The 15,394-nt window shown below is 54.3% G+C and overlaps 1 protein-coding gene across 3 annotated transcripts in view; it reads left to right on the top strand.

Moving 5' to 3' along the window:
• The first annotated feature begins 504 nt into the window (after nt 1–504).
• The window catches only part of ADCY3 (adenylate cyclase 3), a 100,380-nt gene continuing 85,490 nt past the window's right edge, over nt 505–15,394 (top strand). For all 3 annotated transcript variants that reach the window (XM_058426447.1, XM_032172393.2, XM_032172392.2), the window contains exons 1-2: nt 505–1,070; nt 1,568–2,439. In XM_058426447.1, the coding sequence (XP_058282430.1) occupies nt 1,765–2,439 (675 nt within the window). In that variant the 5' untranslated portion in view covers nt 505–1,070; nt 1,568–1,764. The remainder of the gene's footprint in view (nt 1,071–1,567; nt 2,440–15,394) is intronic.

Here is a 15,394-nt window from a genome sequence, read left to right as displayed (position 1 = left end):
CAGGACAGAGCTCCGCTGCCGGGCCCCTCTGCGGAAAGCTCAGGCCCGGCGCTCCGAAGTCTGGGCTCCCGGGGTGGGCGGGGATACTTAGGCCCCACGCGCCCCGCGGCGGAGCGGTCCCCATACCTGAGCCCTGGCCTCTGCCGGCCCGGAAGGAAGCCGCGGCGGAGGAGGGGGCGGCGGGGTACCCCGAGCGCGCCTCACCTGCGGGCGGGCGCGTCCCGGGCTTCCATCCTCCTAGACCGGGCCTGCTCGCTGGAAGGCGTGGATTCGCCCCAGCCCTGCCGCCCGCCGCCCACGCCCACGCCCACGCCCGCGCTTCCACGCGGCCATCGCCCCAGCCCGCCGCCCGCGCCGGATCGGGGGCCGCTCGGGCCCCTCCAGCTCTCGCCCGCGCGGGTCCCGGGACCGCCGCCCGGCGCCTCCCCCGCCGCCCCACTCCGGAACGCGCCGCCGAGAGGGCGGTGACTGGGGCGAGGGAGGGGCCGCCCCGCCCGCCTCCCGCCTCCCGGGGCCTGGAGCGCGCGTGGCCCCGGAGCCGCCGGCGCCGCGCGGGGAATAGCTGTGCAGCACGCCGAGCCCGGACTCGGCTGGCTCGGCTCGGCGCGGGCGGGCGAGAGGATGCTGGCGGGCTTCCCCGGGCTCGGCCCGCGCTCCCGCCGGGGAGGGCCCCGCGCGCGCCCCTAGCCGCCGCCGCCGCGGGTGCAGGGGAGGGGTCCGGAGAGCCGCGCTCGCCGCCGCCCGCGCCTGCCGGCCCCCGCACGGCCCCGGCCCCCGAGCCTCAGCCCCAGGGCGGGCGCGCTGGGCCAGCGCCCCCGGATCTCCCAGCCCTCGTCGCCGCCGCCTCTTTCCTCCTGCGGCCGGGCGCCCGCGGATGCTGAGGGGCAGCCCTGCGCCTCTCCCGGTCGGATCCCGGGCCTGACGGCGGGAGATCGCGCTCCGGCCGGGCCCCGCGGCGCTGGAGGGGCGGCACGGCTCTGTGGGAAGCAGCCCTCGGGCGCGCCGAGCTCTCCAGCCCCAGCCCGCGCGGGGACCGTCCCGGAGCACGCGGTGGCCGAGTTCCCGCACAGGTAAACGCAAGGGTAGGGCCAGGCTTCCGGGGGGGAAGACAGCGCCCCGAGCGTGGGAAGGGGGCCGGAACGGAGCCCGAGTCTCCAAGGGCTTGGTGGAAAAAGGAAGTAAACAGAAGGAAGGCTCAGGAATCCCCAGGATAGTCCTGGTTTCTTTCCGGCACATTTTATTTCCAGCTTCTAAGGACTGGGCCTGGAGGGAATTTAGGTGAGGAAGTCAGGGACTGAGAAAGAAGAGATGACAGAGAGAAACCGGCTACCAGGGATGGAGAGGCGGCTAGGCCCTTCCACAAGCCAGGGACAGGAAATTGAGTGTCTGGCGTGGACAGGACTAAGTGTGCGTGCGGTGGGCGGTGGTGTGAGCCGGGGGTGGCAGGGAAGGCCCTGGATTGGGAGGCTCTTGCGGCAGAGATCCTTTTATGAGGGTTAGGGCGGGTCATGGGGAAACCGCAAGGTAGGAGGGAAGAGGTGTTTCTACTCAGCAATGCCCTTTTCAGTTCTAGCTGATCAGTGCTACCTGTGCCCTGGAAACCCGCTCCGCGTTCCTGCTGGAGGTGGCCTCCCCTCCGCACCAGCCAAGAAGAGGCCCTCAGCACTCCCCAGGTCTCAGAGAGCCCTGAGAGGAGGCCCAGTCCAGAGCTCTTCCTCCGTTCCCAGTCCACTTCTCTAGGGCCAGTAGCAGACGCCAGCCAGGATGCCGAGGAACCAGGGCTTCTCCGAGACCGAATACTCGGCCGAGTACTCAGCCGAGTACTCCGTCAGCCTGCCCTCCGACCCTGACCGCCGGGTGGGCCGGACCCATGAAATCTCGGTCCGGAACTCGGGCTCCTGCCTGTGCCTGCCTCGCTTCATGCGGCTGACCTTCGTGCCGGAGTCCTTGGAGAACCTCTACCAGACCTACTTCAAAAGGCAGCGCCACGAGACCCTGCTGGTGCTGGTGGTCTTTGCAGCCCTCTTTGACTGCTACGTGGTGGTCATGTGTGCTGTGGTCTTCTCCAGCCACAAGCTGGCTCCCCTCGCCATGGCTGGAATTGGACTGGTGTTGGACATCATCCTCTTCGTGCTCTGCAAAAAGGGGCTGCTCCCGGACCGGGTCACCCGCAGAGTGGTGCCCTACGTGCTGTGGCTGCTCATAACCGCCCAGATCTTCTCCTACCTGGGCCTGAACTTCGCGCCTACCCACGCAGCTAGTGACACGGTGGGCTGGCAGGTGTTCTTTGTCTTCTCCTTCTTCATCACGCTGCCCCTCAGCCTCAGCCCCATCGTGATCATCTCCGTGGTCTCCTGTGTGGTGCACACGTTGGTCCTGGGGGTCACCGTGGCCCAGCAGCAGCAAGAGGAGCTGAAGGGGATGCAGCTGCTGCGGGAGGTGAGTCCTGCCCACAGTCCCCCCGCAGCATCCTCTCCAGCAGCTCTCACTGACTTGGGACCTGTTGGAGTTGCTCTTTGCTTTGCCTTTGAGTCAAAATGTGTCCTGGGGGCCTCCGGGGCTCTCACCTCGCTCCCTAGTCCCTGCCTTTGCACCCCTGTGCCATTGCCCGGAGTCTGCCTGTGCTTGGCCCCAGGGAAAGGAGGATGTCAGGGTATTGGGCCTCAGGGCCACTCTTCACCTGTGCCCAGTCTAAGTGTGTGACAGGAAGGCCCACCCAGGGCTGGTCTTGAGGCAGCATTGTCCTGGCCATTCCCTGTCAGTGACCCTGGCAAGGAGGGCCTCCCGTGGGAAGAGGGCTTCTCAATTCCCATCTCTCCCCAGCACTGACTAGCTGTGTGGACTCAGTGCCCCTTTGTCAAATGGGGATAACATCTGCCCTGCCTGCATGACACGGTTGTTGTCAGGATTGCAGATGTGGGGGAAAGCGCATTAGGATACGTGAAGGGCTGCATAGAGGGAAGACGCAGTTGTCGTATTTCCTGCCTCTGGGAGCTCGGGGTGCCTGGAGAGTTCTATGAAGTGGAGAATGGTGGTCTCCCCACTGAAGGTGTGGTGTGGGGATGCAAATGGGGACAGTCATGCCGGCCACTGTGATGTAGGGTCTCCTGGTCCTAAAGCACGAATTCTGCTGGTCCTGGAGCACGCGTTCTACTGGAAGGGGTGGAATTTCGGCCTCAGCTTAACTATTATAGCATTGTGTTCCCACCAAGTGCCAGGCCCTCAGGGGCTGCAGAGACCAGGAGACCTGAGGGACAGTAGGCAGTGTGTGTCCCTGGGGAGCCAGCAAGCCGGTGACCAGAGAATGAGGCAGAGATGTCTGCATCTGGGTTTGGTGCCCAGCCTGCCAGCCTCGTGCCAATGATGGTCAAGAGAGGCTCCCCCACTTCCTGCCCCTGCAGTGCTCTGTCTGGTAGAGATGTCTTAACTCCCACGCCAGCTCTGTTCTGTGGTTAGTGGGGCTGGGGTAGAGTCAGCTCTGAAGCGGTGACCTTCTGGGTGTCAGGAGAGGCAGGGCGTGCCCAGAATCCTTGCTGACTGACGTGAGCCTCTGGCAGCCATGGAGGTCAGTGCCTGGGCCCTGGAGACCAGGTGCTATGTGCAGGCCCAGGATGGACAGACAGAATCTTCCACTCCTCTGCTAATTTCTCCACTCATGCCTCATCCTGCTGATTTGTTCTAGAAATGGGTAGAGGATGTTAACATAGGCAGGGCCTGGCAGGGCATCTAGTCCAGACTCCCCATTTTACAGAGGAGGAAACAGAGATGGGTGATAACTGGTTCACTGTCACCCAGCACTTTGGTGGCAGAAACAGGACAGGAGCCCAGGCATTGACCCCCAGCCCAGGGCTCATTTGTGTATGTTCCATGGAGCACTGAGAGCTGCCTGAGAGCAAGGAACTTTGCTTCCCACCCCACCTCCTGGGCACAGTGGCTGTGTGCTGCCCTGCTGTCCCCACCCCAAATCTCTGTAGAGGGGGCTGTGAGTTTCTGGTCATCGACTAGGTGGAAACACCAGTCATGTCTCTTCAGGCCATGCATTAGCCAGTCCCAGGTTCTTTTTTTTTGAGACGGAGTCTCGCTCTGTTGCCAGGCTGGAGTGCAATGGCGCGATCTCAACTCACTGCAACCTCCGCCTTCCAGGTTCAAGCTATTCTTCTGCCTTAGCCTCCCAAGTAGCTGAGATTACAGGCACGCGCCTCCACACCTGGCTAATTTTTGTATTTTTAGTAGAGACAAGATTTCACCATGTTAGCCAGGATAGTCTTGATCTCTTGACCTCGTAATCCGCCCGCCTCAGCCTCCCAAAGTGCTGAGATTACAGGCGTGAGCCACTGCGCCTGGGCGTCCCAGGTTCTAAGGTCTGAGGATGACTGGTCTCTCTAGCTCCATCTCCTCAGGTGGACAAGGAGCTTATTTTGAGGCTCCTGGAGCTTCCAGGGAAAAGGACTGAGAAGGTGTGGCCACAGGGCTGGGCCGGGGCCCGGGTGCCCCATCACGTGGCTACTCGGAGATCACTTCTAAACTCATGATTGTTCTCCTTTGGGTACTGCTAAGACATAAAACCCTAAAACTTAGAAAACAGAAAAAAAAAGAGATAGAGATCAAGAATAAAAATATTAGCATCCCGGGGGAGCCCGACCTTGGCATGGACGCAGTGCCTGGGAGGCAGCTTTGGGAACAGAGCAGGAGGGGCAGAGAGCTCTCAAGGTCCGATTGGGAGCCTGAGATCGAAGGCAGGAGGCCCCAGCTTACAGTGGGCTGTGTTCCAGAAGCTTCTGAGTCACTGGTTTGGGACTGATGTGACTTTTTAAAAGGTGCCTGGGTTCCCAGGCCCACCCACTAGAGTCTTCCTCAACTCACAGCATCCCGGCATTTGGCCTCTGAAGATGGTGGAAATGGGGTCAGGCGCGGTGGCTCACGCCTGTAATCCCAGAACTTTGGGAGGCTGAGGCGGGCGGATCACCTGAGGTCAGGAGTTCGAGACCAGCCTGGCCAACATGGCAAAACCCCGTCTCTACTAAAAATACAAAAATTAGCCAGGCGTGATGGGGCACGCTTATAATCCCAGCTACACAGGAGATTGAGGCAGGAGAATCACTTGAACCTAGGAGGCAGAGGTTGCAGTGAGCCGAGATCACACCACTGCACTCCAGCCTGGGCGACAGAGCGATACTCCATCAAACAAAAACAAAAACAACAACAAAAAACACAAGCTGCAGCAGCCTGTGTTGCTGTGGGGAAAGACACCCGGAACAGCAGTCTCCCCTGAGCCGTGGAGTGAGGCGTCATTCATCTCCCCTGTTGCTGTTGCCTCCCTCGATGTGGGTCCCATCAAGGATCGGGGGCAAGGGCTGGAGGATAGGATGCAAGAACCAGGGGACCAGGCCCCTTCTAGTCAGGGTAGGTCCCAGAACTTTCTCCAGACCCCAGGCACCGCCTTTCTCCTACCCATGTGCTTGCCCTTGTCTTTCTCTCTCCCAACCCCTGTTGTCTCTGGCTGGGGACTCCCTCCAGGGTCAGTGGGGGATGAACGAAGTTTCCCAGTTCGAAATAGACACCTGGATTTCTGGGGTCTTGTGAGTTTTATGGTTTTGTTACTGCTGTCACTGGCAGCATAAAGAAGCATTGCCAGTGTCAAAAGTCTTCTTCCTCTGCAGCCCTTATCCCCCCATGCCCACGCGTGGCTCTGTGGGGAAGGACGGAAGGTACACATGGGGCTGCTGGCAGCTTGAGAGGTCAGAGGCCAGCCAGACAACCTGTCCTGGGCTCCTCTCAGGAGGCCAGTGGGTGGGGTTCTGACAGGAAGAGCAGGTGATCAGGGAGTGTGGGATGGGGTGGGGCTGGGGCCCCACCAATGAGTTAATGAGTGAATATTGCCGAGCAGCATGGGCCTTGCAGCCTGCAAGGTCAGGGGATAAGGAGGGTAAGGCCATCTGACACTCAGGCTGTGCTGGGGTGGGGAGGATGTTCTGGGAGCCACCTTGGATGGGCAGGGACCTCGCCAGTGGTTCTCATGACCCATCCTCTAGCCCCTGCCTGTCTCCCGTTCTTTTTTTTTTTTTTTTGAGACAGAGTTTCATTCTTATTTCTGAGGCTGGAGTGCAATGGCACAGTCTTGGCTCACTGCAACCTCCTCCTCCCAGGTTCAAGTCATTCTCCTGCCTCAGCCTCCCAAGTACCTGGGATTACAGGTGGCCGCCACCACGCCTGGCTTTTTTTTTTGTATTTCTAGTAGAGATAGGATTTCACCATGTTGGCCAGGCTGGTCTTGAACTCCTGACCTCAGGTAATCCGCCTGCCTTGGCCTCCCAAAGTGCTGGGATTACAGGCGTGAGCCACTGTCCAGAGGAGGAAACAGAGGACGAAACAGAGATGGGTGATAACTGGTTCACTGTCACCCAGCACTTCGGTGGCAGAAACAGGACGGGAGCCCAGGCATTGACTCCCAGCCCAGGGCTCATTTGTCTGTGTTCCATGGAGCACTGATTGCTGCTCTGTGGGTCCCCCATCCCAGGAGGCAACACAGGCCCAGAGCAGCCGGAAGGGAGGACAGATGGATCAGGAGGAGCTGAGGCTGGCAGTGTTTGCCCATTTCGCTCCCCTGGCCTGGGTCCTGCTCCAGGACCTGTTATGGAATAACTTGCCCTTTACTGCCCTAAACTGCCCCTGGGCTGGATGAGGAGGAAGGAGGGGGCTGGGCTCAGGACCAGGACCTGCAGGACCTGCAGGACCAGCAGCCAATGAGTGCGGACAATGGGGAAGGCAGCCAGGATGGTTGGGGGTGTTGGGGGGGGCGCGCCTTTAGCATTTGGCAGAGTAGGGACTAGGAACTGCTGACAAATATTTTGTACCCTTACTTCAGAGCAGAAAGGCTATTTGGGAGCAAAAATCTCTCATGGAATGAAGAGCCTGTTAAGACCTTTTTCCACCAAGTAAAACATGAGGAAGCTGAGGATGTGCAGTTCCTTTCACACCTGCAAATTACACAGCAATCATTCACCTAGTGAAGGAACATTTGCTCCTAGGGGCTGGAGGGAGCTGCTGTAGGGAGGGTGAGAGGAAGCTGAGGCTGTTGCATGCACCTCACCCTGTTTAATCCTGGATGTTACTGGCTCCATTTCAGAGATGAGGGGACTGAGGCTTAGTGAGGTTGAGAGGAGGCAGTGGGGCTGGATTACAGGGGAGGGGTCACTGGTGAGTGAGAAAGGTGGGATGGGGGGGCTTCCCCGAAAGCCTCTCTCTGGAACCCAGGCATCTGGGCCTCCTCCTCCTTTTCTGGCTGCCTCCAAATGTCTTTGCTAAGCAACGTGGCTGAACAGTGCCAAGAGATGGCAGTCCCTAAGGTATAACAGGAGGCACCCCCTTCTCCCCATGGGAATTGGATGCAAAGAAGGGAGAAGCCCATGACGATGTTACCTGTGGGCACGTGGCCAGGAGTACGTGAGAAAGGCAGGGGGCTGAATCGGGACAGGAGCTGGTGTGGGGTGCGGTGGGCAGGAAGCAGCAGGCCTGGGGGCTTTCAGCCTTCAGGAAGCAGGCTGCGGGGAGAGGTGTGCAGGACACAGAGCAAGAGGAGGCAAACTCAAGCCAGTCCTGGTTCTTTGGCCCTGGGCTCCTCCATTGACCTGGGACGGGAAAGAAGCCGTCATCCCTCTGTGGAGAGTATGCAGATGGGCATCAGTGGAGGGTCCAGGGACCAGAACAATGATGACCTGCGTAGAAGGGGACTACAGGGCCATCAGATTCAACTGCATGTGAGGAGGAATAATCAGTCATCGAGCATGTAAACAACTTTGCAGAAAATCAGCCCCTCCGTCCTTTCCCCGCCGCAGCTTTCCGTGGCCTTTTCTGACCCCGATCTGTGTGGAAACAGAGCTTTCCCAGTTTGTCATCATCATGCATATGCAATTTAGGCCCCACCTTTCATCCACATTATTTCCCTGACATTTTGCTGTGAACATTGGACTCCTCGTGTTTATCATTTTAAATCAGCGCTTTATAGTCAGCGAGTTTTTCTAGAGAGGAAACGGAAGCCCAGGGGTGGGTAACTGGGTAGTTTTATACCTGCATGCAGGCAGTCACACACACACACACACACACACACACGCACGCTCACTCCTGGGCTTGGTCTGCCCAGCCTTCTGGGTAAACCCTCCGTGAGATGGAATGACTGGGATGCCAGGGTTATTGGCATTCTGCAGTTTCTTCATAAACAAACAGCAAATCCCACGAGGGTGGTCTAATGCTGGATTAACATTCCAACACCACCCTCTGCCCCTGGCTGCCCCCCCCCACCAAATTACACATTCTTTTTGTTTTTTCTTTTTCTTCTTCCTTTTTTTTTTCAAATAGAGACAGAGTTTCCCCATGTTGCCCAGGCTGGGCTTGAACTCCTGAGCTCAGGCGGTTCACCCACCTCAGCCTCCTAAAGTGCTGGATTACAGGTGTGAGCCACCACGCCCAGCCATCACCAAATTACACATTCTTGATAATAGATTCCACGGGTATGTGCTGTCACCAACACTTGAGACTCAGAGACACATTGTGCGTAGGTCGAGGCCCATGAGCAGGGACAGTGAGGAGGTGGCTGTGTTTACTGAGCTCTTGCTCTGTTACAGTTTAGTGCCTTCTGGCAAGAGGCAAATATTTCCATTTTACAGATCAGGAAACTGAAATGGGTGACGACTGAAATGACTTGTCCAGGGCCACATAGCTAGTAAGAGGCAGAGCAGGATTGGAACCCAGGTCAGTAGGATTTTGGAGTTCCTTCTCATTGGAGTCATGAAAGAACCCATTAGGCGGTGACCAGTAGCTCATGCCTGGAATCCCAGCACTTTGGGAGGCTGAGGCAGGAATATCACTTGAGGCCAGGAGTTCAAGACCAGCTTGGGCAACATAATGAGACCCCATCTTCATACACACACACACACACACACACACACACACGTACACAACCACCAAAAAAAATTCAGCTGGGCTTGGTGGTGTGTGTGTTTTTTTTTTGTTTGTTTTTGTTTTTGTTTTTGTTTTTAAGTCTGTCGCCCAGGCTGGAGTGCAATGACGCTATCTTGGTTCACTGCAGCCTCCACTTCCCAGGTTCAAGCAATTCTCCTGCCTCAGCCTCCCGAGTAGCTGGGATTTCAGGCACCCACCACCACGCTTGGCTAATTTTTTTTGTATTTTTAGTAGGGACGGGGTTTCGCCACAGACCAGGCTGGTCTCGAACTCCTGACCTCAGGTGATCCACCTGCCTCGGCCTACCAAAGTGCTGGGATTACAGGCATAAACCACCGCGCCCAGCCTGATGGTGTGTGTCTTGTACAGGAGGCTGGGGAGGAGGATGGCTTGAGCCCAGGAGTTTGAAGTTACAGTGAGCTCTGATCATACCACCCCACTGCAGCCTGGGGAACAGTGAGACCCCATCTCAAAAAAAAAAAAAGAACCCCTTAGATCTTCCCTCAGAGCCTGTTGAGATAGTTCCAACGGGGTTAGGGTTTTGGTTTCTCAACCCACAAGCATTAGAAAGAGCAATTTGGGGGATGAGGAGGTGTTCCTGGGGGCATCTTCAAGGAGCAGAGATGTCTGGGGTGTTGAGTGTTGCAACCAACAGCCCTCATATACACCTTCTGTGGCTGTAGGAGGCGTTGTTACATTATAGGACAGCGTAGTAACTGATGTGCATAATGGTGACCAACTCATCAAGAAAATATTAAGGCCAGGCGCGGTGGCTCACACCTGTAATCCCATCACTTTGGGAGGCCGAGGTGGGCGGATCACGAGGTCAGGCGATCGAGACCATCCTGGCCAACATGGTGAAACCCTATCTCTATTAAAATACAAAAAATCAGCCGGGCGTGGTGGTGCACGCCTGTAGTCCCAGCTACTCGGGAGGCTGAGGCAGGAGAATTGCTTGAACTCGGGAGGCAGAGAGTGCAGTGAGCTGAGATTGTGCCTGGTGACAGAGTGAGACTCCGTCTCACAAAAAAAAAAAAAAAAAAAAAAGAAAAGAAAGGAAATATTAAATTACATTTAGCATAAAGTGGAGTGTAGTATCTAAAAACATTTTCCTCAGGAATGGATAACACAAGTTTGAACAAATAAGGATTATATTTGGAAATTCAGTAATGTGGGTTGGCTCATTACTCGGTGTTACTGAATATATGTCCATTTATTCACCATGTGTTTTAGTTATCCACTGCTGTGTAACAAACAACCCCAAAGTTTTGGGGCTTTAAAGAGTAACAGTTTAAACCCGGGCAACATGGCAAACTCTGTCTCTACAAACAGTACAAAAATCAGCCAGGCATGGTAGCATGTGCCAGTAGTCCCAGCTACTCAGAAGGCTGAGGTGGGAGGATTATGAGCCCCAGATGCTGCAATGAGCCATGATCGTGCCACTGCACTCCAGCCTGGGTGACAGAGCAAGACCGGTCTCAAAAAAGAAAAAAACAAAAGAATGACAGTTTATTGTTTCTCATGATCCTGTGGGTTGACTGTTCAGCTGGGTGGTTTTTGTGCTTCACGTGGCATGGGCTGGGGTCACTCATTTGTCCACCTGCGCTGTTTCATTCACCTGCGGCATTCAGTTGCCGGCTATGCTGGCAAGTTCTAAGAAGGCTTTACTCATGTCTGGAGCTTCAGAGCTCCTCCTCCTGACCTCTCCATGTAGCTGGCTTCCTCACAGCACGGTGGTGGTGGTCTCAGAGAAAGTGGAAGCTATCAGAGTTTTCAAAGGTTAGGCTCATCACTATCGGCTACAAGAAGTCAAAGCTAACTCAGATGCAAGAGGAAATTGATTCTATCTTTTGATGTTTGAGTAGCGTGTGTAAGGGAGGGAATGAATTGATAGCAGCTGTCTTCTGAGGCTGTCTGAGAAACCAGGAGGCACATGGGGAATGCTGGGGAGACTGAACTAATTAAAGCCTTGAGATTGGGTAGGGTCCAAAATACTCTGTGACCATAGAATGCTTCAAAAGTTAGAAATGTGGCCCAGAGCCCAGTGTTTTTAACTCCATCAAGGTATTGATTCTCTGTAGGATCCAATACATCATTTCTAAGATTTTTAGAAAGTTTCAGAAACTGCATTGTACAGAGAGAAATGGTGGGTCAGAATTCATCTGTATAGACTTTGCCTTGCCTTATTCGGGTGAGAAGTCATTCTCTGATCTTCTCAAGCATGCAGCGGCCCCTGTGTCCAGGACATTGCCCTAGGTGACAGGATGTATGACTTAATCATGGACCTCAGCACCATTCCTGCCCCTTTCTCTCCTCAGCTTAGGTTGGCAGCTTGGCTCTGATGTTTGTATTCCTTTCCCAGGAGGTGGAGATTTGCATGTGCACAAGCTTCAGAAACACCAGATAGGATTGGGTTTGCATTTAGGGGGATCATGTTGGTGGACCTGAATGAAGCCGACACCGTGCAGGAGGCTGGTGAGGGAGTCCAGGCGTGGCACCATGAGGGCCACCCACCAGGACGGAAGTAGGGGCTGGAGACGATGAGTTTGGTTTGAGGTGCCCATGGGACATCTAAGTGGAACTGTCAGATTATTCAGTGGAAAGTTATCGGACACCTTCTGTATACCAGACCTTGTACTCAAGATCTGGAGAAGAAAGGTCTAGAGTTGCAGATTTGAGAATCATCAGCATTCGAGTGGCACCTAAAACTGTAAGGAGGCTGAGGGATTGCCTGGGGAGAGTGTGTAGAATCAAAAGGGAAGGGGGCTTAGAATCCAACACGTGGAGCAGGCCGATGTGTGCTGGGGGGTCCTCAGCATGGGACATCTGTAACCTGCCCCTGCTTCCTGCCAGGACCCATGATTGTCCCAGGTAGCCTGTGCTGGGCAGATTGGCCATTAGGAAGCATTAAGCAGTGTCTGTCTGATGGTGTTTTGCACGATTGATGCTCTTGCATTGGGGAGACTTAAGCCTAGCCAAGGTGGGGCCGTGGTGCCAGGTGAGGGACTGCTTCCCATAGTTCTACCTGGCAAACAAGGGCACAGGAGTGTGACTGTGTTACCTGGTTGGGGAGGGGTGGATAATGTGTATAGAGGCACTTTAAACTACAAAGCACTGTGCAGATGCTAGTTATTTCTTTATTACATTTAATCTTGGCAGACCATCTCTGATCTTTGAACTATGAATGAATCAGACCAAGTTTCTTCATTATCCTTTTTTCATCTCTTTTCTGTGTAATCAACTAGCTCTTTTTCCTCATTGTGAAAGGATTATTGTTAAGAATATTTCAAATTATAAAATGCTGAATAATATTGCAGAATATTGTATTATTCCTTTTCTGTAGGGCATTTGTCTACTTTTTTTTTTTTTTTTTTGAGACGGAGTTTCGCTCTTGTTGCCCAGGCTGGAGTGCAATCGTGCAATCTCAGCTCACCGCAACCTCTGCCTCCCAGGTTCAAGTGATTCTCCTGCCTCAGCCTTCCCGAGTAGCTGGGGTTACAGGCATGCACCACCATGCCCAGCTAATTTTTGCATTTTTATTAGAGACAGGGTTTCTCCATATTGGCCAGGCTGGTCTCGAACTCCCGACCTCAGGTGATCTGCCCACCTCGGCCTTCCAAAGTGCTGGGATTACAGGCGTGAGCCACCACGCTCAGCTCATTTGTCTACTCTTAATTTTTTTATTTTTATTTGTATTTTTTCTTGAGAGAGAGTCTCATTCTGTTGCCCAGGCTGGAGTGCAGTGGCATGATATCGGCTCACTGCAACCCCTGCCTCCTAGGCTCGAGTGATTCTCCTGCCTTAGCCTCCCAAGTAGCTGGGATTACAGGTGCTTACCACCACGCCCGGCTAATTTTTGTATTTTTGTAGAGATGGGGTTTCGCCATGTTGGCCAGGCTGGTCTCCAACTCCTGAACTCAAGTGATCTGCTCACCTCGGCCTCCCAAAGTGCTGGGATTACAGACGTGAGCTACCGCTCCTGTTCTTGTCTACTCTTAATTTATTGATTTTTTTTATGTGTCACTTGCATTTTATTTACTTGCTATTGTTGTTTCAGCAGGCCCATCCCCTCTCTCCTTTCCCCTCCTGGCCATTTTCTGTCTGATGCTTCTTCCTTCTTCTGAGCAGGTTTTCAGTCCTTTCTTCTAGGAAATTCCTCTTTGTGGTTCCTAAGGAATTCGCTTTGATTAGAAATGAAACCGTTTCCTTCCTTTTCCCCTTCCTCTTCTCCACAACACTTGCCTTCTTGTAAACAGGAAAGTAAATGACTTGTTTCAGAAGAAATCTACCCCTCTCTTGAGCTCCATTCAAAACCCCCACATCAGCGACTGTACTTGAACTTTCGCAAGATTTCCATGGCTGGGGTTTGTTGTTCACATGTGACTTCAGGACTGGTCTCCAGGAAGTGTAGTTTGGTGTCAGCTGAGTCAGATCTGGTAGTGGAAGACTGCGACAGCTGCCTGTCCAGCTCTCGGTGGGCTCCTGGACTGCCCTTGAGGGCAGTTTCTCACCCAAGGGGACCAGGCCCTGAGGAATTTATCCCCATGAGCCTGATTCTTTTCATTTTTATTTTTATTTTTTGAGATGGAGTTTTGCTCTCGAGTGCAGTGGTGCGATCCTGGCTCACTGTAACCTGCGCCTCCTGGGTTTAAGTGATTCTCCTGCCTCAGCCTCCCGAGTAGCTGGGATTACAGGTGCGTGCCACCACGCCTGGCTAATTTTTGTATTTTTAGTAGAGATGGGGTTTCACCATGATGGCCAGGGTGGTCTCAAACTCCTGACCTCAAGTGATCCACCTGCCTCTGCCTCCCAAACTGCTGAGATTATAGGCGTGAGCCACCACACCCAGTCTTGAGCCTGATTCTTATAAGACAGATTGCTCAAGGCCTGGTCACCAACGTGCTTATGGTAGGTGGACCTTCCCACCTTCTCTGGAGGGCAGCGGGGTGGGAGCAGGGGGTGGTAATACCATGTGTGTCATTTGGTGCAGATTTGCTGCCGATTCCTAAGAAACCAAATCAGTAATTTCCTGAAGGGGAATCTGAGCAAAGCGCATGGCATGATGCTGAGGGTTGTTCATCCTCCCACGTGTGGCTGGGGGCCGACCCCACTGCCCACAGGCACATTTTCTACTGTGGACAACCCTGTCAGCTGGAGCCAGCCCGAGGAGTGGCACACAGCCTCACCCTTCAGCGCCTTTTTGCTCTACTCCTGCCCGTGCTTACAGTTTACCTTTCATTGGTGCAGCACTGAGTGCTCTGGAATACACATCCCTCCTGTAATTGGGCTTGTAGTTGTTAATATCATATTGCTTATCTCCAGGGACAAATTTGGGATATTTGCTCTTTATTTCAGTGAAGAGCCCAATCTAGGATGGTTCTTTTTATTTTTTTTGAAACACAGTCTCACTCTCTCACCCAGGCTGGAGTACAGTGGCATAATCTCAGCTCACTGAAACCTCCATCTCCTGGGAGAAGAGATTCGCCTGCTTCAGCCTCCCGAGTAGCTGGGATTACAGGCGTGCACCACCACAACTGGCTAGTTTTTGTAGTTTTAGTAGAGACGGGGTTTCACCATGTTGGGCAGGCTGGTCTCAAACTCCTGACCTCAGGTGATCCACCCACCTCAGCCTCCCAAAGTGCTGGGATTACAGGTGGTGTTTCCTATCCCTTCCATTGTGTCTCAGACCTGCTGGCCTTTACAATTATGGCGTAGTGAAGGGACCTTCTGAGTCTTGGTCGGCCCTCCCCCGGGTAGCTTTCTGCTTTGGACTCTGGGTCAAAGCACTGGCGTCATAGTCATTCGACTTGAATCACCAGGAGCTCCCCCACTTACCAGCTGTGAGATCTGGGGTAAGTTATTTAATCTCTTTGCCTGGTTTCTCCTTCTGCAAAATGGGTGTGATAATAATACCTTTTTCAGTGGGACAGGCAGCAAGCACTAGAAATGGTTGTTGCTCTGGCTGTCACTGTCATTGTTATGATTACTGGCTCTGATAAGGAATTTTAGAAAAGCCTGGCCCAACCACAAGGGAGGGAAGAGCAGTTCCAGCCTCCTTCCAGGATGTCTCAAGGGCGCCTGGTGGCTTCAAGCCCTGCCCTTGCCTCCCTGGTTGGGGTGGCCCTGACATCCCTTCCCTCTTGGCCCTATCCACCCTATCATTGTCTCCCAACCCCTGACTGGGGTGTCAGACCCTCAGCCCCTGTTTAATAAATACCCATATTCAACTTTCCTAGACAATTTTTGTCTTAAAAAATGTAAAAACGGCTGGACAAAGTGGCTCACGCCTGTAATCCCAGAACTTTGGGAGGCCGAGGCAGGCGGATCATGAGGTCAGGGGATCGAGACCATCCTGGCTAACATGGTGAAACCCTGTCTCTACTAAAAATACAAAAAATCAGCCGAGCGTGGTGGCGGGTGCCTGTAGTCCCAGCTA

This window comes from Hylobates moloch, unplaced genomic scaffold (genome assembly GCF_009828535.3).
Source record: "Hylobates moloch isolate HMO894 unplaced genomic scaffold, HMol_V3 SCAFFOLD_13, whole genome shotgun sequence".
Classification (NCBI taxonomy): Eukaryota; Metazoa; Chordata; class Mammalia; order Primates; family Hylobatidae; genus Hylobates; species Hylobates moloch.
This window is presented reverse-complemented; position numbering and strand designations above follow the sequence as displayed.